This window comes from Lycium barbarum, chromosome 4 (genome assembly GCF_019175385.1).
Source record: "Lycium barbarum isolate Lr01 chromosome 4, ASM1917538v2, whole genome shotgun sequence".
In the NCBI taxonomy this organism is placed as follows: Eukaryota; Viridiplantae; Streptophyta; class Magnoliopsida; order Solanales; family Solanaceae; genus Lycium; species Lycium barbarum.
The window spans coordinates 14,406,574-14,432,681 of record NC_083340.1 but is presented as its reverse complement, the minus strand read 5'-3'; the positions used below and the strand labels follow the sequence as shown (position 1 = coordinate 14,432,681).

Below are 26,108 nucleotides of genomic sequence, written 5' to 3'. Positions count from 1 at the left end.
CTTTACTCCTACACACGAAAATAAGACACTTATTATTATTATTAATATAACAGAAAAATAAATTAAAACTATAGTATTATTTTAACATATTACGAAATATTTGACTTAATTAACTTATACCTGTTGAATTTTTTAATGTTGTTCCGACAATAGGCCACACAAGTAAAAGCTTTGATGAAAATTGTTCGAATGTGTTTGAACATTCGTTTCATACACTATATTTTATAATGATATGTGGTTTGTTCAAAAAGTATGAGGAAGAGGGACTTTAGCAGTGTGTCGTTATTGTGTGTCACGTTTTACAATTAAAACGTAACTATTAATCACGTTTTATAGTCAAATCAATCAGAAAGATTCCCAATTTGCAGGATTCTTGGCAAGATTTGCGCATGCCTAGTTTGAGTAGAAACGTAACTGTCAGTTACGTTTTATGCTAAAATCGTAACTCCTAGTTACGGCTTTAACATCAGTCAATGTCAGATTACATAAAAGGATTGTTCGTATTTGGATTCTCTAAAGTCGTTACTGACAGTAACGTATTAGGAATAATACGTTACTAACAGTCACGAATTAGCTTTTAACACCGTTAACCCGACCTAATTTTTTTCGTTAGAATTTTTGAATAAAATAATGCCTAATACGTTACTCAGGAATACGTTTATGCTAGTTCCGTAAAAAAAAAAAACGTATTACTTTGGTAAATTAATTTAAAAAATAGCTTATTTTGGTCAAAGGCTCCTTTTTCTTAAGACTTTCATACGATACCCTAACGTCTATGATAGAGCTGACGTTCGGTGGAGGTCACCACTGAATAATGAGGGAGGTCATGATAGAAAATAACTTTTTTATGTGAGTAAATTGTATACTTACCTGGGGAGAAATCGCAACCTTTTGGACTGTAACTTTAATTAATTTCATAAGTTTTTGCTTGATTAGATTGAGGAAATCACCTAAGGATCCGGTTAATAGGCAACTAAGTGGTGAAGAAATTTTAGGTTCAAATTTCAGCGGACAAAAATTATTAGGTGATTTTTTTTTTTTTTTTTGGCTGAACGAAGATGATGCATTAATGAAATAAAGCAGTAAACTTTGGTGTTTCCATCTATATAAAATTGATAGACAAAATTATTTGATTTTTATACTGGTAAAAAATAACAAATATCAAATAAATAATCGAAACGTGTGCACATTAGCTCGGACACTATTATAAAAAAAAAAAAAAAGTTGAGCAAATTCCTTGTTACCTTAGTCAATCGTACCGACATAGTACTCTCTAACAAATTGAGTCGTGTGCGTGGTGCAATTTCAGTTCAAGCGACAAACATGTAACAACAAATGTCATGCTAACATCGAAGTGCCAATTAATGACAGCATACAGTTTCTTGATATTTTAGACCTGTTCACCGTCATTTCTGCATTATACTTTTTCTCTACTACGACAATGATTGCCATTCCTGGCAGTGCCATCGCCATATAAAATGCCACTCGTCAAGCTAATAAACTCGAATTGTAACCCATCATTTATAACCAAGATTCGATAGCTATGACCCAAAAATAATAAGCGTCCTTTGAAATGGACACACGGTAATAGTGAGAAAAGGAAAACACAATAATGTGAGAACTAATTAAGTGATACATAAATTATTAACTAGGCATGCATTTGTAAGTGTGTGTGGTTCATCGAATTAACCTAGTGTATCTACGGCTTTAACTACAAAATCATTAAAAAGATGAGTCTTATTTTAATAGAAGAGTTGATATACGGTAAATTTCTGCTCTTCTCTTCTAATATTCTTTTTTGATTTTGAAACTTTCTTAGTCCAGTGTTGTATCTTCGAGTAGTAGTCATAAACTTTTTACTTTTTTTTTTTTTTGTTTGATGGGTAAAAGAAATAAGGTGCAATTTTCTTACTTCTGAGTAATTTCCATTTGTTGAGAAATAATCCCACAGTCATGAAGAAAATACTAGTCTTAGACTTTTCAAGTTTCCAACCACGATATAAATGATGAGAGAAAAAAATTAAATTTCAAGCTGGGCCTTTGATTAAGCCTTTAACCACGTTCTTCTATCTACAGGCGTCCATCTAGATGCTCCATTAAAGAAATCCATGGTTCGCCTTACATGTTAAAGAAGTTGTTACTACTTAATATATATTTTACATCATTTTGTTAGAGACTTTAAGGGGTCGTTTGGTTTAAGGTATAAGGTGAGTTATCCCAGCACTAATTTTTATATCATGTTTGGTATAAGGTATAAATTTCGGGACTAATTTATCCCATCTATTGGGATTATTTTATACCATCTAAAAGATGGTATAAAATAATCCCAGTATAAGTGGGTTAAGAAGGTATAAGCTGGGTTATCTCTGCACTAATTTTTATACCATATTTGGTACAAGGTATAAATTTATCTCAACACTAATTTATACCTTATACCAAACATGGTATAAAAATTAGTACTGGGATAACCACCTTATACCTTAAACCAAACGACCCCTTAGAGAATAATGATATGTTAACTCGTCAGATTTGGTTAACTAACAATAAGAAGGGGAAAAAAAAAAAACTGGATGGGGGAGATCAATCTGGAGCATGGCAGAGTTAAAAATAGAGGAAAATATTCTAAACACGAGGTGGATAGAAGTTGGAGAGTAAGGCTTCATTAGCCTCACGTAGCTCTGCCCCGTTTGTCATCCCTAAGACAATATATAGGTGAAAACTTTGTCAAGCTTACGCAAGCTGACACAATTTGCAGCAAATTATGACAATATGGACCTATTAATATGTGTGAGAGTACTTTTTTGGTTTGTTTGAGGACGGACGATTGTTCTTTGACATCCAAGAGAGAAGACAAACGAGACTGCAAACTTGGAATTTTTCTCTCAACTTCATTTGATTTTAACTTTGCTTTAACACGTTCAAAACAATTTTAAAAAGCAATCAATCCCTTTCGAGCTCCAATTAAAAAAAAAAAACAGACCAACAAGAAAAGGAAGAAAAATACAACAAAATTAACAAAAATGAGGAACTTTTAAGAATTCTTTAGAGGTCAATGAAATTTGCCATATGTGTTCATATATAAATTTGAACCTAGCGGCTAAGTTAGAATTTTTATTAGAGAAATATAAAATATATACAAAGAAGACAAAGAAATCTAACATCAGTCATATACACATAAATAATTTTAACCTTACATATATAATTTAATTTTTGATGAAGGAAATTTAGCTCTGGTACTCTAGCTCCGCCCTTGTATAGGTGCCATGACATAACCCGAAGAAGTCAAATAGCAGAAGATTCCCTTTATACCACAAAGCCTTCATCTGTTTCAACGCTTTGACAAAATTTCTGTTTTAAATCTAAAAGTATTCCTTCAGAGGGTTTGTTGAAAGGGTTGAAAGTTGAAACACTACTTTTTGACAACATCTTAATCTTTTTTCTAAAAAGTGCAACTACTATATTAGAGTTAAGTTGGTAAAAATATAAATACATATTAGCGACCACCACCTTGATCTGTTTTCGTGCATTCAATTGATGACGAACACGTTTGCAGTATTAAGTCAAAATTAGATAGGTTCTCCTTGACCACCTAGTAGAATTTATTGCCACTGTCAAATGTTATCTTAACCACCAATCGATTACACTTTAGTCAATTACTTTAGATAAATAATGGGAAATTAATCCAAACTCAATCCAAAAACTAGTTCAAGGTGTGAGAATTGTCTAAAAATCCTATATAGACACCAATGTTCCCTCTACAATCGAAGTGGGACTAATTCAACACCCTATACATGCTCAGGACTAGATATCTAATGTGTGTACAATGTAACATAAGGTCCCAACATCAGGTAAATCAAGAATTAGAGTTAATCTGATTTTGATAGCAGGATAAAAACTGGACATTGAATTTAATTCAATTTCAAAAGATAGATCAAGAGGTGAGAATTGTTCAAGACCATATATAAAAACCAATGTTCTCCCTCTCATAACGATGTATGACTCCAACGTCATTTAATTCTAAACTAGTGTAGTAGCTCGCGCTTCACGCGGTGCGCGGTACAACCACAACATTAATATATAAGGGATATAATTGATATCATTATAAATTTACTCGAGATAGAATAGATTAAATTTTTTATGTATATGCATACAATAATTAATATTATATCAAATAAAAGTTATGATATATTTTATAGAAGTAGACTTGAAAATTTAACATTTTGGTGTAATTTATTTCTGACAATTACTTTTATATTTTTCTCTATTTTTCATTCTAAACTAATAACAACAATAAAAGAAGATTGAAAGGAAAATATAAAATCAAAACCGAATAAATATAACCTAAATTCACTGAATTAAATCATAAGAATCTCTTCTATATTTATTACTATCCTTTTCCTTTTTTTTTTTCCTATCTGTTTTTCATTTTTCCTTCTTAATTCCCCACATGCTCGTTTTTCAGAAAAATGTCAAATTCTTTTATGTGCAAGTGCTACCGTTATAAATTTACTCGAGATAGAATAGAATAAATTTCTTACGCATATGCATACAATAGAATAGCTTATTTCAGCAAAATAAACTATCAAATTAAAAGGCCTAAGTGTAAATAAAATGTTTTTAGTTGTTCAAAGAGTGACGAATTTTTTCGAAAAAAGAATAATTACTACAAATTAAGGGGTAGAAATAAGCAGATTTCACCGCCTTTCATTTCTACAACTCCACATTTTGTCTTCCTTCTCCGTTATTTTCTTTGTTGACTCCTATCTTTGCATATTTAGAAAATAATTAAGAAAAGCAAAGATAGGGAATCGGATATCTTAAAGATAAAATTCTTCTCCAGCTTTTGTACATAAATTACTGCAAAAGAATACAACAGATTAGTAATTTCTTTTGTATCTTTTTTGTGATTAAAACATTACATCAAGAACCTCAAGAACTACCTTGTCTCTTCCATTTTTCAACATTTTTTTACTCCTGCAATTGATTCTCCGCAAGACAACGAAGCTCCTTGAGGTCTTCATCCTAAAAACGAACAAAAAAAAAAAGAAAAAAAAAGAATTGGTACATCAGATTAACTTCGATAAAGGGTAGAAGAAATCAAAGCATATTTAATTAAATTGTAATTCATAGACTTTTGCTGGAGTAGTGAAACGAAAAAAATACAACAATGTAAAATCCGCAAAAGCACAAAAATTTAACTGACAGATCAATAATAAAACAAATCAAACTAATATTTAAAACAAAACAACAATGTAAATAAATCTAGCAGAGAAAATAAATACTTAATAGTACTCCCTCAAATCTTTGGAAGAACAAAAGAACATAGTACTACTCCATCATGAAATAATTTAATAGGATGAACAAACTGGAAGTGGAAGATTGCTGCAATCTTCTTCTTTCCAACTTAAATAGTAGACAAATTCTTATGCTCTATTCATTAAAAATTTAAAAAACGTTACAAATGATCACTTTATGAGAGAAAGCAAAAGAAAACAAACGGTTGATATGACTTAATTAGGGGAAAATGGTAGATTGGACCTTATTAATGCAATAAAAATATGTGGACATTAAATATAGTAGATGTATGAAAACAATAAAAAAGGAAAAAAATCAGAGAAAACAGAATTTGGGGGACGTGGAGTATTGGGTGGAGGTGTAATTAAGAGATTGTGGGATGTGATTTTTGGGAAGAAATTAAATGAGACTAATTGATAAGGGAATCATCTATAATAGGAAGAAGAAAACGGCTGTGTATAGAAGGAAGAAAGAACTTAAGGAAAAGTAATTAATTGTAGTAATAATGAGGGGATAGATGAATAAGATATTTTTAATAGTCTTTTGCAGAATTTTTAGACCAAAAGAAGGGGGAAAATCTCAAACAATTGAGAAAAAAGATAAATACTAATCCTGGCCTAAAAGAGGTGTTACGTCACTCTCTTATTGCCCAGCTTTATTATATATATAGATTAGTTGAGGTCAGATTATAGAATTCCACAGAATTCATTTATCTGAAACGTATATCTTAAATGTTTAATACACTATCTTCTATTCGACATATTATCAAGTTTGTGCTCGAGGAAAGAATGAGCATATTTTTAACATGTAAAGGAGAAGTAGTTTGTTAAATAGATTAGCCAATCAAGCTCTTGAACCAACTGAAGTGGGCAGCAGGAACGTAGTTTAGTGTTTGTTGAAGCGACAAGCGTGTAGAAACAAAATATCGAAGTAACCGACGTCAAAAATAAACTTTGCTTGAATTTTCGAAACTCTCTACGTACTATCATTTCTGAGTTACACTTTTCTATTACTCCATCCGTCCATAATAAGTGTCATTTTAACTAAAAAAAAATTATTCTATAATAAATGTCACCTTAAGAAAATAAAGTAACATCTAAATGATGATTGGAAAAGCCACATAGTAACTTGTTATTGTGTGGATTTCCAATGTCAAAAGGTTTACTTCTTGTCCATGGTATAATCAGAAGGTAAAAATAATTTATTTTTATTATATAAAAATAATTTAATAAACTTCATATTGCATTATTAATTTCTTAAAATACGTATTTTTTATTAAGGTGACACTTATTATGGGACGGAAGAAGTACTAACCTACTTCAATAATTGTCATAATCTCCAATACCAACTCCTAGTCGTGCAAGCTAAGTAAGTCCTCCCATGATCCACCATTACATCCCAGATTTGACATTTTGGTACCAAATTTTGGTGTGTCTGGCACCAAGATAAATGGAAAAAGACATTTAAAATTATCCTTCAAATTGTAAATGAAACATTTTATCGACATGCTACTTAATAATAAAAGTATCATTCTCTTGAGATGCTTTCTTGAATTGTAAAATTCGACATTTTACGGTAACAACCTAGTTTAGGAGAAATGTTTCTCGTCAATAAAGTACGAGAGAGATGTTGGGTATATTAGAAAGTAAGTTTTAAACTCTAGTGATGCGTTTTAAAATCGTGCGGACCTAGAAATATAAACTCCCTCCATCTGTTATCCCGATAGAAAGTACGTCTCCCTTTAATGGACTTTAAGCATCGAAAATTCGGATTTAATTTTAATGGAGGCTCCAAAATAAATACTCCGCACTAAACACCGGATAGGACATCAAAAAGTTCAATATTTCTACTATATTAGAAGAGTGAGTTTGGTCGTCAACCACCCACTCTTCGAATATAGTTATTATTTAAAATAATAAAAAAAAATAAGGTGGGGTCCACGTAAATAATTAGGAAGAAAGGTGGGTTCACGTGAAGAAGTAGGAGACAATTGCAAAAATAATAATAATAATAATAATAAGGTGGATCCACGTGAAGAAGTAGGAGACAATTGCAAAAAATAAAAATAAAAGGATATTTAAATAATGATAATAAGTTCAGAAAATGGTAAAGGTACGCTTAGAGAAAATTTAAAGAAGAGAAATTCAGAAAAAAAGAAATAACGATTTAAATTGAACACAAAAACCGCTAAAGAAGTCATAAAACTAAAAGATTTAAAACTTATACCTTTGGGTAAGGATAAAAATGCATTTTAGACACATATGTCTCACACAAATAATGAGGAATAACATTAAGAAAACGAAATATAAACGGTCAAGAAACGTATACACATATTTTCTTAAAATGATAAAGTTGGTCTATACTTACAAATTTAAGACTACAACAGATGCTAATACATGAAAGCGTTTTTCAGAGTTGTTCAGTAGAAAGAGATGATGACATGAAACTCGGTGGGAGAAGGTGTATTTCAAATCTTTCAATTGGAGAACCAAACCAGGAAAGTCATATATAGGAGAAGCAAACTAAGTAAAATAATTTATTGATATTTTCAATTAATTGAACTATAATACTTTCTATAATAAAAATTCATAATTATATTACTAAAAGGTACTCTCTCTGTCCTAATATATGTGACATAGTTTGATTAGACATAAAATTTAAAAAAGAAAGGAAAACAAGTCATAGATATTTGTGTGAATTTAAATCATTTCATTAAAGGTAAAAGAGAAGTTTCAAATTAAATGATTTCTAAATATAAAAATATATTATTTTTTTAAATAAATTAAAAAAAAAGTATGATATTATTTTTTATATTGGACCCGTGCGTGCTAATACGGGCTTTAATCATCTAGTGATTTTCATACACGTACACTTTATTTTACTTTTTTAATCTGACAATATGATTTTTATTCACTATTTTAATTTGCTTTTACTATAGCAACCCAAAGGTCAAACAAGCATCTACACCCACGAACTAAGTCCTTTCCTTTTCTAGTTTGTACTACAAAATCCACGCTATATTCTTTGGGAGCCCACATTTCGTTACCCACTTACACATTAGTCAACTTTATATAGTATGTGAAACGCATGACCATTTACTACTCCTGTCATTAATTAATTTGCATTCTCGTAAATAATTCCCACAATTGTGGCCGCTTTCAAAATCTTAATTACTCCATCCGTCTCAAAATATTTATCGTTCTTATTAAAAATATTTATCACTTTGTATTAATTAGTTACATTTAAGAGGTTCTCACCATTAATAGAATACATATTTATTGAAGAGAGATTGCATAAAATATGTTAAGAAGATAAAATAATTAAAATGCTATCGCAAAGGAAGTGGAAATAAAAAATGTAACAAATATGTTCAGATAGAGAAGTTATTTAACGGGGGCGAAACACGCTGTTTGGTCTACCAACATTTTCCATAAAGTTTTCTCATCCATGGTTAAGTCATATTTCTTTTGTCTCCAACCATGGTTAAGTTATTGTCTCAACCTTTAAAAACACCTTTATAATAAGCTCTATAGATAGAAGAAGCATAGTAGAACAAACAAGAAGAAAGAACAAGTTATCAAGAACAGAGAAATTCAAAGCATACCTTTCAAAATGGCGTTCTACATGGACGAAGAACAATTCTGGAAATGTCCAAAACACCCCTCAAAGCGACGAAGAAACGGAGTTTGCCATGTTTGTCTCAAGGACCGTCTCGTCATACTCTGCCCTGACTGCGCTAACGTACGCCCCTGTGCTTGCTCCGCCTCTGCCACGTCATCATCTTCCTCCGCTTCGTCATCCTCCGGTCGCAGCGCCGCCGTTAGCGGCGGCGCTAGCGACGGAGTTGGACGAGTTTCTAATCTCATAGATAGTGAACCGGCGTTCCGGCGGTCGAGATCCGTCGGAATTCCGTTCCTCCGATCACGAACTAAAAACTCCGGCGATATAAAAAATCAGCCGGTTACTAAAACGGCGTCGTTTTGGTCGGTTTTTAAGTTGAGCAATAAGAGTAAGAGAAGCGGAGGATCAGAGAGCGATGAATTAGCAGAAGAGAAAGGGAATATTCATGGTGATAATAGTAATGATTTTCCTGATGGTAGAATTGAGGATTTTGCGAAGATGATGATGAGATCAAGATCATTGAGTGTAGCGATAACGTCCGGTAATTGCAACAAGTCGCCTGCGAAGTCGAAAGGATGGCATTTTCCAAGTCCAATGAAAGTTTTCCGGCAATCCAAGGCTTCGAAATTGGTTCATGAACGGTCGCCTTTGTATAGCGGTTAAGTTTTTTTTTTGTTTTTTCCTTTTTAATGTTTAGAAAATAACGGTATTGTATGAAGGCAGTCATGGAAGTAAATAACAAGATTAGTTTCATTTCTATTAGTATCAATCAATAATTGCACTACTGTTTTAGAAAAAGTGGAAGTTGCAATGTACTTTAAAGTCGAGTAAATCTCCATTGTATATGTTGAATCCGTATTTTACTGTATGGTTTTTGGTACGTTGGATTGTATTACGATAACCAAATTACTGCATGAACTAAAAGAGAGGTACCATCTACCTTCACTTGTTGTATTAAACTTGTTAGAATTCTAGTCTATCTTAATTTTTGTTGATGCCTACCGGTGGCGGAGTCAGGATTTATGTCAAGGGGGTTCAAAAATATAAAGAAACCATAAATAAAAAAGTTAAGGGGTTCAACGTCTACTATATATACATCAAAAATAATTTTCACCTTGTATATACAGTGTAATTTTTCACCAGGGGGTTCGGATACCCCTGGGCTCTTACTAGTTCCGCCGCCACTGATACCTACAAAACATTTGTCATGTGGATTAGCTTGGACGCATCTCTTAAGGGCACAAATGTAAAATAACTCTATTCGAACACCAAATTATACATATATTTATTGATTATAAGAATTTAAATTACGATCCTTCATAATTTTCACTCTTTTTCATTATCCGTTAAACCACACTGATCGATATTTAATTCCTCTGGCACTAGTTCTATTGTTAAGTAAGTTTAAATTCCTCAGGGACATATGGCTTGCCCGTTGGATATTATAGGAATCATTTTTATTTTGACGACAAGGGAGCCCGCAAACCCTGTGATTTTTTTCGTTTGATATATGCATTTCAACTAATTTTACGAGATATTTATTATTTTTTATCAATATAAATATTAGGTAACTTTGCTCAATAGATATTTGAATTTTGGTTCACCTTTTGACTCGAATTGAATGTATTTAGTCTTATCTGTTATGGGAAAAAAAGTCTTATCAGTTATATATCCTTTAAGTTACTCAACCATCAAAATCAATTTGATGATAGGTTTTGAAGAATCATATTAATCAATATATAAACGACATTCTTAATTTTGAGCATTGGTACTTCATCCTTTTCTGCTCGATTTTACCTTCTATGAATTTTGACGGGCCAACAATAGGCCTGTGTTTACGACTCATTAATCTTGAAATAGATGAAATAAATATGTCTTGCAGTAAAATGATGGAATAAATTAAGAAAAAGATTTTGATTCCGGATCTTTATTCGGCTAAAGGATATTGTGTTAATTAGTTTATGACCAAACTAACATGTTACCTTCGATGAGGTCGATTTTATGAGAGATCTAGTCGTTAATTAATTTATATGTTTTTGATTAAAAAAACAAGGTAGCAGTAAGTGGTCCTACATCCTAAGGATCATATCAATAGCAACCAAGGATATTGATTCCGCAAAGTAGACCAGTCAAGATACTGTACAAAATTTATTAAATAATTTAGGGTATTTGGTTAGTTAATGTAGACTTATGATTGATATATATATATATATATATCCGAGTACATCAGAATAATAATTAATAGGTATAGATGAATGTTATGGATGTCTAATTATTAGTGACCGATAATGTTTGAGAGAAATCAATGCAAATTGAAACAATAGCACATGCAAGGTGTTGTCTTTTTTATGTTTACACAAATCCAAACCATATCAGTTCATAGGTTAGGTACTAAATAATGTCAAATGAAATGGGGGTCCTTTCCTATCTTTATAAGCCTATGCCAAAAAGCAGTTTTTAATGTGATTGAGGCCCCTTTGAAAACACAATTTAAGAGAAACAATTATTATTTCAGATATTTTTCTTGGATCACAGGCACTTGAATTTAAACAGCACATATACTAATGGAGCTCAAGTGTCTCATCACTTTTATTTAAAAGCAACTTTTGTCTAAATAGAGCAAAATAAAGTAAATTATTCCAAATTCTATACAAGCAAATGAATAATTATGCAACTAAAATATAACTAGTGCGAGACATTTCATCTATTTTGGGAAAAGAAAAAGCGGCGTATCTATTCAATATTTACTTTCAAGTAGTCAATCATGTTTAATATTTACTACTTATATGTATATTAGTCCAGTGAAGCCCGAGCTCAAGATTAAGATAATAATGCATTTCATAATATTTTTAATTAAAAATAAAAAATTGTGTATGTTTCTTAGACACAACTCTTTTAAAATGATCGCTTCTTAATCATGTATTATTCATTAGTTAATTTATTTTTATCATATAATTAGATAATTTACTAAAAGAATTGTTATAAGAAAGCAAGTTTGCTTGGGATAAACAGCTATCAAAGAGACAGAGATAACTTGAGTTTAGTAACATAATTTAAAGTATGCAGATTGATTACAAATTGACTATAGTCATAAATTGAAAAGGACATTTTTATATTTTATGAATTTGTGAGCATATAATTTCTAGTTAGAAGTAGGAATAGCATGTTTTGCTATTCATTGATTAACAACTCCTAATTTCATGTGACGATGGTTTATGCTAAAAAAAAATATGGTGATTAAAGTCTAGGTTTAGATGAAATTCAAAATAAATTGAATTCTTTGAAACAAAGTTTAAGAATTGATTTAGTTTGTCATTAATTCATTGATGCTTTATTCTTAAAGAAAACTTCCTTACTCAACCAATTAAGAATTACATGATTTCTGACAAATTAAATTGTTTGCAAGAAAACAAAGAGCGATTATCAATATTTAATAATTATGGGATTGAGGAGTTGATCACTTTTCTATCCCACTTAATTAAGCAAATTGAATAAAATTTACAAGCTCTTTTTCTTTTATTTTCCAAGATTTTAATCTATTAATTGTTAAAAAGTTTTAAAACTTATTTTCTATTGTATAGTTGTGTTAAATCAATAAATCTAACTTTATATTTTCAAAATAACTTTTTTTTTTAACTCAAAATAAGATTAAGAGAAATTTAATGGTAATTTAAGAATTACTAAAGAAAATTTGATTGATAGAGTACTCTTCCGGCACCAAATGAGTTCTTCAAAGTTATTATCATCACTATTTTAGATTACCTTTGTGCATAATTATTTTTATTAGATGACATCATCACTATTAACAAAAATTTTAGCATTTTTAAAGGGCTCAAAATTGATTATATTGACCAAATTGATTGTGTCAACCTAAGTAAAAATGAAATAAAGTAGGGGTAAAAATAAGACATAGAAAAAAGATATGCTATCAAAAAGGGTTTCAAAATATCTTGATTTATTGGAATATACTTTCATACATGAAGTAATAAATAGCAATTCTAAGGACAAATTGAAAGAGCAAACTAATTTAGTTGGGTCAACCAAATAGTTACAATGTAACTAAGTACTATAAAACTCCTTACATTACCCTTATGTATAGTGGTAATTTTGGAGGGGTGTAAACTGTGGAAGAAAGAAAGCTAAGAGAGGGAGTAAAAGGTTAACTGCTGTTGGATAATCTGAGACGTACCTGTATAGATATTTTTATCACCTAATCATAATTTTTTTTTTTAGATAAAAAAAAATTTTTTTTACTACATAGGGGAAGGCAAAAGGAAAAATAGAGGAGGATATTATAACGTGGGCAGTGGCAGAGCCAGGATTTAAACAAAGGGGGTCTAAAAATATAAAGAAGTTGACAAATGAAGAAGCCAAGGGGGTTCAACGTCTACCATATATACATAAAAAATAATTTTCACCTTGTATATACAATGTAATTTTTTTGCCGAAGGGGGTTCGGATGAACCACTTGGCTCTTACTAGCTCCGCCACTGAACGTGGGGATTCAAATCCTCACCAACAAGGTGAAAGTTCAAATTGTCAACCAACTGAGCTATTAAATCCTACACCTAATCATAATTTACTACGGAGTAATAGATATTCTTATCTCATAACTTACTAATCATAATAAGTTGATGTAATTCAGCAGCGGGTAAGTATTTACCGGATCTTTGGCGAGATCGATGGAACTTCTAATTTTATGCAGCAATTCCAATCTCATTTTATTTATATTTTCTCCTATTTCACACCATAATTAATCAAATTAAATTAGTGAATATCAGCGCAAAATTTTGACTTTTGAGCCCGTTGAAAAAGGAAAAAGTCGTTTAACTCTTTTTAACGTACAGTTTCAAAATCTAAAGAGACTTATCGGGACATTCTATGTTAAACATCATTTGGACCTGTAAAACCGTGGTTTTATGCTGTTGGATAATGCATATTTGTCTTCGTTGCCGTGGGAAGTAGCAAAAAAGTATTTAATTTTTACTACTCCCTCCGTTCACTTTTATTTATTTACTATTTCTAAAATAGATTTTCATTTTTACTTGTCATTTTTTACATATCAAGATAATACAATATTTTTTTCCCGTTTTACCCATAATATTAATTACTCACTTTAAATCATTTTTCAAATTCAATAAAAATATGCATCATTAATATGAGTACATTGATAAATTATGTACTCCATTTATTATTTCTTAAACAGCGTGAAAAGTCTAAAGTGGACAAGTAAAAGTGAACGGAGGAAGTATAAAAAAATTGTACTCTTATTTGAAAAGATAATTTCTCGTCTTTAATTGAAAAACAAGAGGCGACTTGGGCAAAGCCGCGGCGGCATGTCACTTTCATTGTTATTAACATTTATTCAACAAATTGAACACCAAGATTTATTTATTAAAAAATGAACCATTTTTTACTTGCAAAATAAAACAAGTTTTCCTCCTTTCCTAAGGGATACTCGCAACAATAAAATTCGACATAATACCTTATTGATTGTACTATTATCTAAAATGTATATTTCAAAGTAATGGACTTATATATGGTACCGAAGAATGTGACCGAGTAATCATAAAAGTTGATAGGGAATCATGAAATTTCATATTTACATTTTAGCGGAGATAAAAAACAAATTGTGTTCACATTCGTTTAAGCTTTTATAGTCAGAATTAACTAATATCTATATTGGTGAAAAATAATAATATTCAATAAAATAATTGAAGTACATACAAATTAATTCGAACATTAGTATCATATAAAAACATGCCGCCACCTTAGGTGCCAATATGTTCAATATAAAATGGTAGCTATATGAAAGAGAGGTTAAGTTTTTGACTAATTAACGGTTGATTCAAATTCTCAGTTAAATAATAATCAAGTAGCAGTATATAATATTCATAAGACTGCTTTGACGAACATTTTGACATGATTATGATAGTTGATTTCTGTTACATAATGTGAAAGCTAATTGCTCAAATTAAATTTTAGCCCCATTGACTAATTAGGTTCTCCCACTTCTACTTACTTCTAACTTATCGAGTGCATCAAGTACAACTTTGAAATAGTCTTGAGCCTTTTTGTTTCTAATTTGACACTCCGCCTTAACTAAGTTTGATGGTTCAAATGATCTTTTTAGCCTATGTAATAATTAATTATTAGAAAGTACATGAATGAGAAGTCAAAGACACATACCAAATTACCTATAATTGCTTTATAATCTAGCTTGTCAAAATAAAATCTTATACTAGTAACTAACGGTTCTTCTCTTTATCGGTTTGACTCCAATGCTGAAAAATGTGGGCCCTTCAATTGCAATCATTTACAAATTTGTTTTAATATTTAAAAATAACAAAGGTGGTTTTTTCTATTTAAAAAGTAAAGTGATATGTTCACCTATTTCCTTTGAATGATTTCTTTCATTTATTTATGTTTTGGCAAATAAAATTATCAGATACATATAATAATAGGAGATAACAAATGATTGATAGAAACACTACCGCCATCCCCACTAACAACATACCCAGTGAAAATCTTACAAAGTAGAGTCTAGGGAGGGTAGAACGTGAGAGATAGAGAAGTTTCTGTCGATTCTCTGCACAAGAACAAGCAATTCAAAGGACTATAAGAGAAAAACACTACCATTATGAAGGGGAAAAAAAGGGGTTGCACGACTGCAAAATTGGTACTAAGTAAGACTTGTTTGGCAGTATGCAATGGAGAGTTTAGAACACATTAATAGATAATAGAAGTACGATACACAATGGGACTTTGTAGAAGAGATAAAGGCGGTCTTAAATTACTCAAAAAAGACAAATAAATCGTCTGAGCACCTGAATAGAAGTCATTATTCGCCATGTCCTTTGCTTAGGATAAAACATTATAATTTCAGTGTTGCAGCTTATAACTTTGCGTCGCACCACACCGGGTAATGAATGCCATGAATGTTAGCCGACCTTCCCGTGCATGAATGCCATGAGGATTAGCTACCTCACGCTCGTATGGACTATTATTTGCTACGAAGAAAGATCGATGTTTTATTCTGCATATTTGTCAGATCTCACATAGGCAGGACCACTATGTTTAACTCTCAATAGACCGGATCACGTTTAACTATGGGTTCAGTTCACTTCCATATGGTAAATTGTGGACAACAACGGACAATTCCATTAATCTCATAAAAGGATATTAATTAGATTGAAATGAATTACTACAAAATATTCACTGCATTGTTTATTCACCTTCCACCAATTAAGTTGTTACAATGATATGTAATCGTCCTTTTGTTGTGCCCCTGTTTTGAATTTGCGATTGTTATTGTACATTCAAGAAAAAAAGCCTTCCTGAGAAAGCTACGAGATTGTGATATATATTGCAATTTATTTTCTCATTTTAGGCTAGTGCTCCTAATAAGTTTTTGAGATGTAAAATACTTTATATGTAATTTAAGCCATTTAATGATTATGTGATGTAAGTCTGTGACGTAAATTACCGATGGATCATACGAGCCTCTAGGAATTAGTAACCCGCAATAATCCATTATTCCATGAATGAAACTCATCTTTTCCTTGTAGCTCTAATTTAAACAGTATTCTAATTTTCTAAAAGCATGTATTTGGCCTATGCCTTTTAATTTATTATGGTTTTTTGCTAAACCAAATCCTCATAATATTTTGTCCGAATCTGGGGAATAGTTAATTATAACCTAATCACGTGATTAAGCTGGCTGTTTGGTTGTAAAATCTTCATAGCAGATTTATTAGGGACTATTGGATGAAAAACAGTGATAATTTAATTAAAATTTTCAACGAAATCCATCGAACATCGGCACACATTCGCATTCCCGTCCAAGGTTTAAGCTTCTGGAATTTCACGTTTAAATTAATCTTTATAAATCATAGAACACTGAGCTTGAACTATTTCCTAAGCGTATATTTGTTGGAAATAACATATTAATGGCTCCATTTACAATGCTATTGTCGTAGTTGAAATTCTGCCTAATTTCTTCTGTCGTCGCGATGTATAGATCAATGATTCCACCATATGTTTTCAGCTAATTAAAGAGAATAATATTATTAAACGCTAGAAATTATGATAAATTATACATCAAAAGAAAGAAATTATTTTATTTGGTTTTTGACATTTTACTTGTATTTTAATTTCTTACATCATTTTCTTCCTTTCCAGGCTTTTAGAACTTCTTTGGAATGCAATAATTGAGCTAAATTTGGTATAGTGCTACACGTATTTTTGGGAGTTAAAAAAACGTTAGTTATTTCCCGACGCATTGCAAATGTCTACCTTTTATTTATCATAAATATTCTTCTCTTTTTCCTCTTGTTATCAGATTGAAGCGAAATTTCAAGAATAATGCGAAGTGAGAAACCACCAGAGATAATTTCTATATATTCAGCATATACTCCCTCCTAATTTCCATTTTATCTGACGGTGGTAGCATTTGATAAGGAGTTTAAGAATTAAGGAGATTTTTTTTAAAAAAAAATATGAGCTAAAACTAGTCAAAGATATATATTTGTATGGTTATAAATTATCTTATTAAGGATAAAGCAAAAGATTTAAAATAAAATTATTTCTTAATTTAAAAATGTACCGTTCTTATTTAGATAGATTAAAAAGAAAAATATATCATGTAAAATAAAGCGGAAGGAATAAAATAGTTGATAGAGAATTATCCACAAATAGTCGGCAAAGAAACTTGATATATACCACACTACATTATCTGTAGAATGAAAATGAAGGTCCTTGCAAACTCTGACTGAACCCCACCAACTATAAAGAAGATTGAAATTGAACCTAATAGACATGGTGCAACCAAAAAAGAACCCCAACCATTAAGTCCATTGCATTAACAATGACACTTCAATTCTTCGAATAGGAGGTGGATGTTAGTCCCACAGTGTATAAGTGAATTAGACCACAGCTTTTTGAGGAAACAGCCAAAGAAAAATGAGCAAATTTTACAAGTCATATACTGGACTAGCAACCCATGTTGAGCATAGCTGTGTGTGACCTGCTCCAAAGTACTATCTTAATCTTAGTAGTAATAATAGAAGTATATCCTCTTATCAGTGGAAAATAAAGCTGACATAAAAGTCTTATTCAATGTGAGGGTGATTTTTCCTTCTTAATTCTTGGACCTTAGTGCACGCATTTACTTAGTTGTGTCTTATAAGGCTTACACACTTAGACAGATTCATGATGCTTTAAAGTCTGATCTGTTCCTGACATGGAAACACATGGACTACTAAAAGAATTGAAGAAAAATAAATAAAGGCGGTTATTATTTGAATGCACTCAAATAAATACTAAGATATGATATATAGTGACAGGTTACAAGAAATTAAGGAGACTAAAACTGACACCACATAAATATAGCATAAATTGAGAAACGCACATCTATTGTCACCATAGTTATAGATGGAACATCTAGCATGTCATATGCACTAAACTTTTAGATTCACCTTAACTCATTTTTCTCTGTATATACGGTTACTAGATTAAAGTAACAACTTGGCTATCGAAAATTTAAAAAAGAATTAGATTTTTGGACCACTAGATTAACAGCTTGTGCTATCGAAAATTTAGATTTAGATTTTAACACCACTAGATTTTTTTATCCCGAATTTCGGTAACAATTGAATTTGTAAGTGAAGTATAAGATACGTGGATGAATTTCAATCTATTTTGGTTGGTATGAAATGAATATGCATTTGTTTATTGCGATATATGCAGAGGCGTATGTAGCCTACAAGGTAGGGGTTCAACTGAACCCAAACTTTCGGTGCGCAGCCTAAATTTATGTGTAAAAAATTATTGAAATTGCAATAAATAGTAGATATGAACCCCTAACTTTAAAAATATAATGGGTTCGATGCTAAAAATCTTAATATTGAACCCATAAAATTTAAATACTGGATCCGCCTCTGGATATATGTATATATGCGAGTTGTTGCTATGTAGATGTGTCTAGTGATTGGAGATTTACACTGAATATTTATATATGTTAATATGTAAATATTGAATGAGTAAATAAAGCTAAAGAAGAACACACAAATCCGGACCAATATCAGAGAGAGAGAAAGAGAGCTTTAATATATTTTTCTATTATAATGTTGAGATCTGAAAAAAGCTAATCCCAAAAAGTGGAAAAGTGTCCTCTATTTATAGGTATGCCTCATGGGCCTTGAATACAATGCAAAACCCTTTTGAATAAAGAAACCCTAAAATGGATAAGGTAGGACCGTACGGTCTGACACCCGTACGGTCTGACACCCGTACGGTCATCAGTACAAAACGGCAGAACGGTTTTTGACGCGTGGCAACACCGCAACCGGTTAACCGGACCAACGGACACGTTGATCTTAGACCGGCGTACCCGGACCAATAGACACGTTTTTCACTTCTCGGATCAATCACATCCGGTACAATACCCCGGTGTGAAGATAGGACCGAACATGCTCGTGCTCATCTGGTCATACCCTCGGCTCCGGATTCACCGGTCAAACATTGACCCGGTTTTTACCGTATACAGATAATCCCCACACTTTCCGGATCGTAGCTTAACCGTAGTAACAGGAAGTGGATAAGTCCCAAAACCGGTGGTTCCACAAGTTTGTTCTTATCTTCAGAATTGGCGAGAACAGTTGTGTCACGTACTTCTGACATCGACCACGTGTCTCGTCCCGAGTGGTCGAGCTCGTGAACCGCCTTAACCCACGTCGCTTCATATCACGTCTCACTAATTGTGGGACACGTGTCGCCATTCGATTGGTTGTTCTTTGTAACCGCTATATAAGGCTCATAGCAGCTTCATTTTTTCATTTTCACCCTCACTTTCACTTCACATTCTCTTCTTTAACTTCTTTGCTTTTCTAATCGTAAAAGCCTCTTTACTATTTTCTTATTTGCTTAACTGAATCTTCAAAGTTTCTTCCATCAAGGATCAAATTGGGTCTCCACTCCTAATATTTCTTCTTTCATTGTTTTGTTCTTGTCGTGAGACTTTCATCTGCTACTTCAAATTCTCAAATTTTCACACACACTCTTTCATCTTCAAAATGTCTGCCAATACCGAATCTACTTCCCAGGACGTTCCCTCGATTTTTTCTTCGGGAGCCGAGCCTGTTTCAAAACCCAAAGAGAAAACATTTGTGGAACCTACTGCTCTGGACATAATACCGACCAGACCTAACTACAACCACGAATTTGACGTCGAGAAGCCATTTCTGGTTGCGAATAGGGGTTTCGACGTAAGGCGATACCCTTCGTCTATTACGGAGGATCTCCTCCCTCGGATCTGGGCCGATTGTGGATGGGATAAGCATCCGGTACAAGTGTTCGGCCCCGGGCCCGAGGAGTCCGTTACCGATCACAGAGTAGGTTTCCTATACGTTTACACGTATCCGTTCACGCTCAAATTCGATCCTCCAATTGATCCGGTTATTCTCGTGATGTGCCGGTTGTACAATGTGACCTTGGCCTAAATTGGGCCGATTATCTAGAGGATCGTGGCCTGCCTCCGCTTACTGGCGAATAACGCCAAAAGGGAATTCACATTGGCGCACTTCATCCGGCTGTATTCTTCGAGAATCTTCCGAAGGGGCGTGATAAAGGTCACCAAACGAGGTCGGAACCCGATCCTTTCCAAACTCGACGAGGATAGAGATTGAGGATGGTTGGAACGTTATGTCCGGGTAAGGACCACAGACATTATTCCGGCTGATTACATGCCCTTTCCGAAAAAGTGGAATAATAGACGTAAGTTTCTTAGTTCTCTCTTCTATAATTATGCTTTCTCTACGCTTCGTCAAAATTTGCTTCCTTACACTCATATGTGATTTTTTATTTATTTATCCGAGGCATGGATACCTTCAGCTGTCTGGAACCTTACCGAGTGGGTTGGAGCAATCATTAGCCAACACCCTCATAAAAAACGAACATGGGGGACCTGTCGCGTAGCCGATGGGTTTCCCAAAATCACAGTAATCTTCTCCTCGATTCGGTATTTATTGCATCCTTCCGTTTTTTTTTCTTTCTATTAACTCCTTTGGTATTCAGGATTACCCAAGGGCTCGGTGGAGCCAAGACCCGAATCTACCGCCGACCTGCCGCACCGGCTCCTGAATTTGACGCGGTAGGGTCATCCCGGCTTATTGCTACAGCAGGAAAGAGAGAGAGAAAGCCTTCGACCAAAGGGCAGAAACAAAAGAAGAGGGCGAGGAGCGTTGTCCGGACCCTGAGGGATGAACCAGAGTCCGACATTCTTATTCGAAAGGTTGGTGAGGGCCCATTCGTCGCCTCTGTTCTAGAGGAGGAAACTACCATTCTGCCCTTACCTACAACTGGGGAAGGACCTTCCATTCCGACCCGGCACACAGGTGGGGAAGAAGATGCTCTTTTTCCAATTCCTCTAAGGTCAATCGAATTTATCGACATTTCAGGTGATGCTTCTGTCACGACCCAACCTGAGGGCCGCGACGGGCACCCGGTGCTAACCCACCCGAGCACCTCTTATTATACTTTCACATTTACATCTAGGTGAGCCACATAGTTAAATCATACTTTCCATCCATTATTCATATCAATTCCATTGGGCAAAAATACATATATATATCATCATCAATAACACTGCCCATATAGAAGTACATAAGCCGACGAGGCTAACAAAATGACATCCAAAATATAGGCCGACAAGGCCAAACATATCTAACCATATACACATGTCTACGAGCCTCTAAGGAGAGTATGTCGTATCATATGGGCGGGACAGGACCCCGCTATGCCCATAAATATGTACACAAAAGAATAAATACCAAAAGTTGTAGCTCCGAATGAAATGGAGCTCCGCTATGTAGTCTCTGAGTAATAAAGCTATGGATCAAGCCTGTCTCCCAGGCCACCTGCGGGCATGTCGCAGCGTCCACAAACGAAAGGACGTCAGTACGGAGAATGTACTGAGTATGTAAAGCATGATCAACATCATTATAGAAACATAATAAGCAACATAAGAAATATCATAAGAGGGGAGGTAGTAGATCCAACGTCATAGACACTTACTTGCTTTTCATAAGGACTTTCCATTTCTAATGCGTGATTGCGTACATACATCCATATCCGTATCCGTACTCATTTACATTTCGTATCCGTAATCATATTCATATACATATTCTTGTTCATATACACATTCATATTCATATTCATATACATATCATTTACATAGCATACCCGACCACGAAGGTTTGGTGTTTCGCGTACCCGACCATGGCTAGGCTCGGTGATTATACATACCTGGCCCTACCAAGGCTCAGGGTTACACATACCTGGCCCTACCAAGGCTCAGGGTTATCCGTACCCAACTGCAGTGGTGCGCGCGCAATATATATTCTACCCGGTCATATAAGCTCGGGGTTTCATAATAGTCATACATAGACACATATACATAAAATCTCATAAACATCTTTAGTATCATTAGTATCGTCGTTCATTACATCTATCCTTAGAGGATTACTCATCATAGGAGGAATTTAGTACAATCGTATCATATCGAGAATCATAAGCTTAGTAGCTCTTAAAGATAGAATCATTTGGAGAACATCATAGGCTCATAGAAGATTAGATATTTGGCCAAGGAACCATGCCTTATGAAATATAGGTTATCCTTACATACCTTTCCGTTAAACTATTCTATCACTTGCACGTTCTCCTTCAGTGCTCACCCTTCATTAGAGTTATACTATCATTAGAAAATCGATAGCTTAGCATACAAGACTAAAGCTTAGAGAAAATTGGAACGCATCTCCTTTATTTATATGAATTTCTCCATATCACATATCAACTCCCAAACATCAATAATAACATTCGCAATATCATAAGAATACTCTTTATTCACCTACATTATCCTTACTTCTCAGTTCACTTCCAATCATCCATATCCGTGGTCATAGCACACGATTACATTCATTCATATACAATGTCTATCCCATGTTCTTAATATCATTTATAGCATACCCATAATCACAACACATCAAGAATCATGACTCAATCAAAACTATTACTAAAAAATGACACTATTCCCACATTTATGACCTATTTTCTATATCCTTCTACAATCCAAGTGTTTCAACTTATCAATACCTTAAATAACATGAAAATACCATAAAACTTACCTTAGATGGTGTAGGAATAAGCCTTGGGTGGGAATACTTCACTTGAGCCAAAACCCTAGTTCCACCTCCACTTGGATTTCTTGTCTTGAATAAACTTTAATGAGTTTCTTACACTTGACTCACTTGGTTTGATGAAGTTGATGATTAATATCTCTTGAATTCTTGTATATGAAATGTATGGAATGTTCCAGAGACTTGGAGAGAAGTGGAGAAGTGTTAAAATGAAAATAATGGAGTTGGATCACATTTATACACTTGGAAACAATTCAGCCCGTCGGGTGTTATACAGACACTTATACGGTCCATATAACATTGTACGATCCATATAAGTGGCCGTGGTTCACCAAACAGAAAATCATCTGCCTACTGGGAGTTATACGGACCCCTTATACGGACCGTATAAGTGGTCGTATAACTCCACTTCTCTGAAATGGATTCCGTCGTTTCGTTCGATCTCCAATCCTTATGGAACCTTCTTAACACTTGTTTATCACCTCATTAACAATATAAGGGACGTTATAACTCTTCTCCAAAACATTATTAAGTCATCATTAACTTGTTACTCGTAAATCCTTTCCGACACATAACGTATACCTTACTTTTCGTGGCAACTCTCTTCTCTTACCCCGAATGTCTTTGCATATCTCAATTAGGGTCATCAAATGTCATTTATCACTTATTGCAATACCGTATACTTCATTCCCTTCGTTATTCTATTCAATGTGCATCAACGGAGAATTTTTCGAGGTGTAACAGCTTCACCCGAAGAGGCCTAGAAGATCCGGGCCATCTTCGGATATTGAGGACGAACAGAGGGCAGAGTCGGCCCCAGATAACGAGGCTACAATGGCTACCAGCCCACTGCCTGGTGATGACCAAGCTACTACATCCGAGGCGCCTCCTTCTACCGAGGTTGTTGGAGCTGTTCCGGCTTCTCTTACTCCTGCACCGAGGTCCGATAACCTGGACGGTATATTGTCAGATATCCCTTCTGCAACTGGGGAAGCAGCTGGGTTCGTACACCTCCCTATTCTTCGAGCCAAGAAGGCAGTTAGCTGGTCCACCGAAACGGGTGCAAAGGATTCCCTTGTAGGTATTTTCCCGGCCCCTAGTGTGGAACCGAGAAGGACTAGATCGGCTGTGATCACCGTCCCCGAGGATTGTAGCTTTTTGTCCCGTCCTATGGGAGTATCAAGTTATCTGAGGACTCTTATTTCGGACTCGGATAAGAGAAAGATGGTCGGCGTCCCTTGGAAGTGCCTTATTAACGAAGGCATGCATGCAGACAACCGGGTAAGCTTTACACTCAATCTTTCCGTAATTCAGTGTGATTTTCGACTCTCGCTTATCCAACTTAACTCGATTTGTTTCTGCAACAGAGTGTTGTGCTCGTTAATGCGGGCTTTGTCCGTGCCCAACACAAGGTTGACTACTTAAAGGGCCAGCTGGATGCCCAGGGCCGAGAAACGGAGAAGTTCCAACACCTCCTGCAAGAAAAAGAAGACCAACCGAACCGGGCCGCTAATCTTCCTAACCTTCAACCTGAGCTCGATTCGGCAAAGGCCGAAAATCTTCGCTTGAAAGCCGAGTTGGCCGATATGGTTGAAAAGAACCGGCTCCTTGAAGCTGATAATGCCGGCCTTAACCAAGACAACGCACATTTTATTTCGAGGCTCGGTGAACTTGAGGCCACTATTTCCCAACTTCGAAGTGAACTTGATTAGGTCAAAGCCGATGCCATAAGGATGGCAGAAAGGCATCGGCAGCTTGAATCCGAGAGTGCTAATGACAAGGAGAAGTTGAGGGTGGTCGAACAGAAGGCCGACAAAACGAGCCAGGATTAGTGACGAGCTTAAAAGCAAGCTCGAGGAGGGTGTAGAGGCCAATGATGTGCTTCAGGTCGAGCTTGAGTCGGCTAATCAAATTCAAATAGTTCTTCTCGAAGAGAGATCCGAACTAGAGGCAAAATTGACAAAAGCCGAGGCCGACCTAGAAGAGTCCCTCAAAGACACGGAGACTGTCGAGGCTCGTTTTACGATTCTGGTTGAGTATAAGCGGTGGAAATACCGGAGGATTACCCTCGAAGAGGTTGAAAAGGGGTTAGAGGACCTCTAGGCGCGGATACTCGAAGCCAAAGAAATCGATGAGAGGGCCAAGAAAGCTCTCGATGTTGAGTCTGAAGATTCCGACAGACGTTTTTCGAGAATTCCGGTTCCAACCATACCGTGTAGATCAGGGCCTTTAGGAGCCTTAATTTTTTATTTTGTTTTTCGCTTTTGACTATTGTGGGAAGTCCAAATGTAAAGACTTGGTTTTATATATGAAATGCGTATTTCCTAGAAGTCCCTATTGTTTTCTTCATTCTTGTACCTGAATGTATGTTATGACATTTGCCTTAATCGTTTATCCAGCAACGGATGATCCAAGGTTCAGAGTTACCTTTTTTTCCAAATTGCGCCTATCTTAAGTATTGGCTTTTTCTTCGTTCGGTACGTTTTTGACCGAGGACTTTATCGAATGGTTTGCCTGCGGGGCTTATTTATGCTTCGTGAATCCAGACGTCTCCGAATCACGTTGGGCATTTTGGGTCGAGATTTTTAAGTTGTTTGAACCTTTTCCGACCGCTTACTTTTAATAGATTAGGTTCGGATACCTGAATCCCTCCCTTGTCAAATTTTGAGACGACAGTCCCCATTCGAGGGTGTTAAAAGATTTTGGCTCGGTTCAATGTGACCTTGTTGCCTTTTCCGAATTTCAACGGTAGTCCCCGATATAGGGTATTTATAAAAAGATGTCGAATTTCGACGGTAGTCCCCGGTATAGGGTATTTAATAAAAAGACATGTCCGAGACGAATTTTTCATAACTTTCTTTATATTGCACGTACATAATATGAGGATCTCATCCGTTTCCTTCTGTTTTTGCTGTAGCAAATACTAAGTGGACACAATTCATTCTTCATCGTTTTGTCCTTACATCGAAACCTAACACAGAAGGTCTAGGTTTACATAAA

The 26,108-nt window shown here is 34.4% G+C and overlaps 1 protein-coding gene across 1 annotated transcript; it reads left to right on the top strand.

Moving 5' to 3' along the window:
* Positions 1 to 8,751: 8,751 nt before the first annotated feature.
* On the top strand, positions 8,752 to 9,861 carry LOC132638216 (uncharacterized). Its single transcript, XM_060355174.1, has one exon. It carries the CDS (start codon positions 8,908 to 8,910, stop codon positions 9,577 to 9,579), a length of 672 nt encoding a protein of 223 aa, XP_060211157.1. The 5' UTR covers positions 8,752 to 8,907; the 3' UTR covers positions 9,580 to 9,861.
* The last annotated feature ends 16,247 nt before the right edge of the window (positions 9,862 to 26,108 follow it).

What these genes read in the sequence shown, in the direction of transcription:
- LOC132638216 (XM_060355174.1), top strand. Translation starts at nt 8,908, where the DNA reads ATGGCGTTCTACATGGACGAAGAACAATTCTGGAAATGTCCAAAACAC.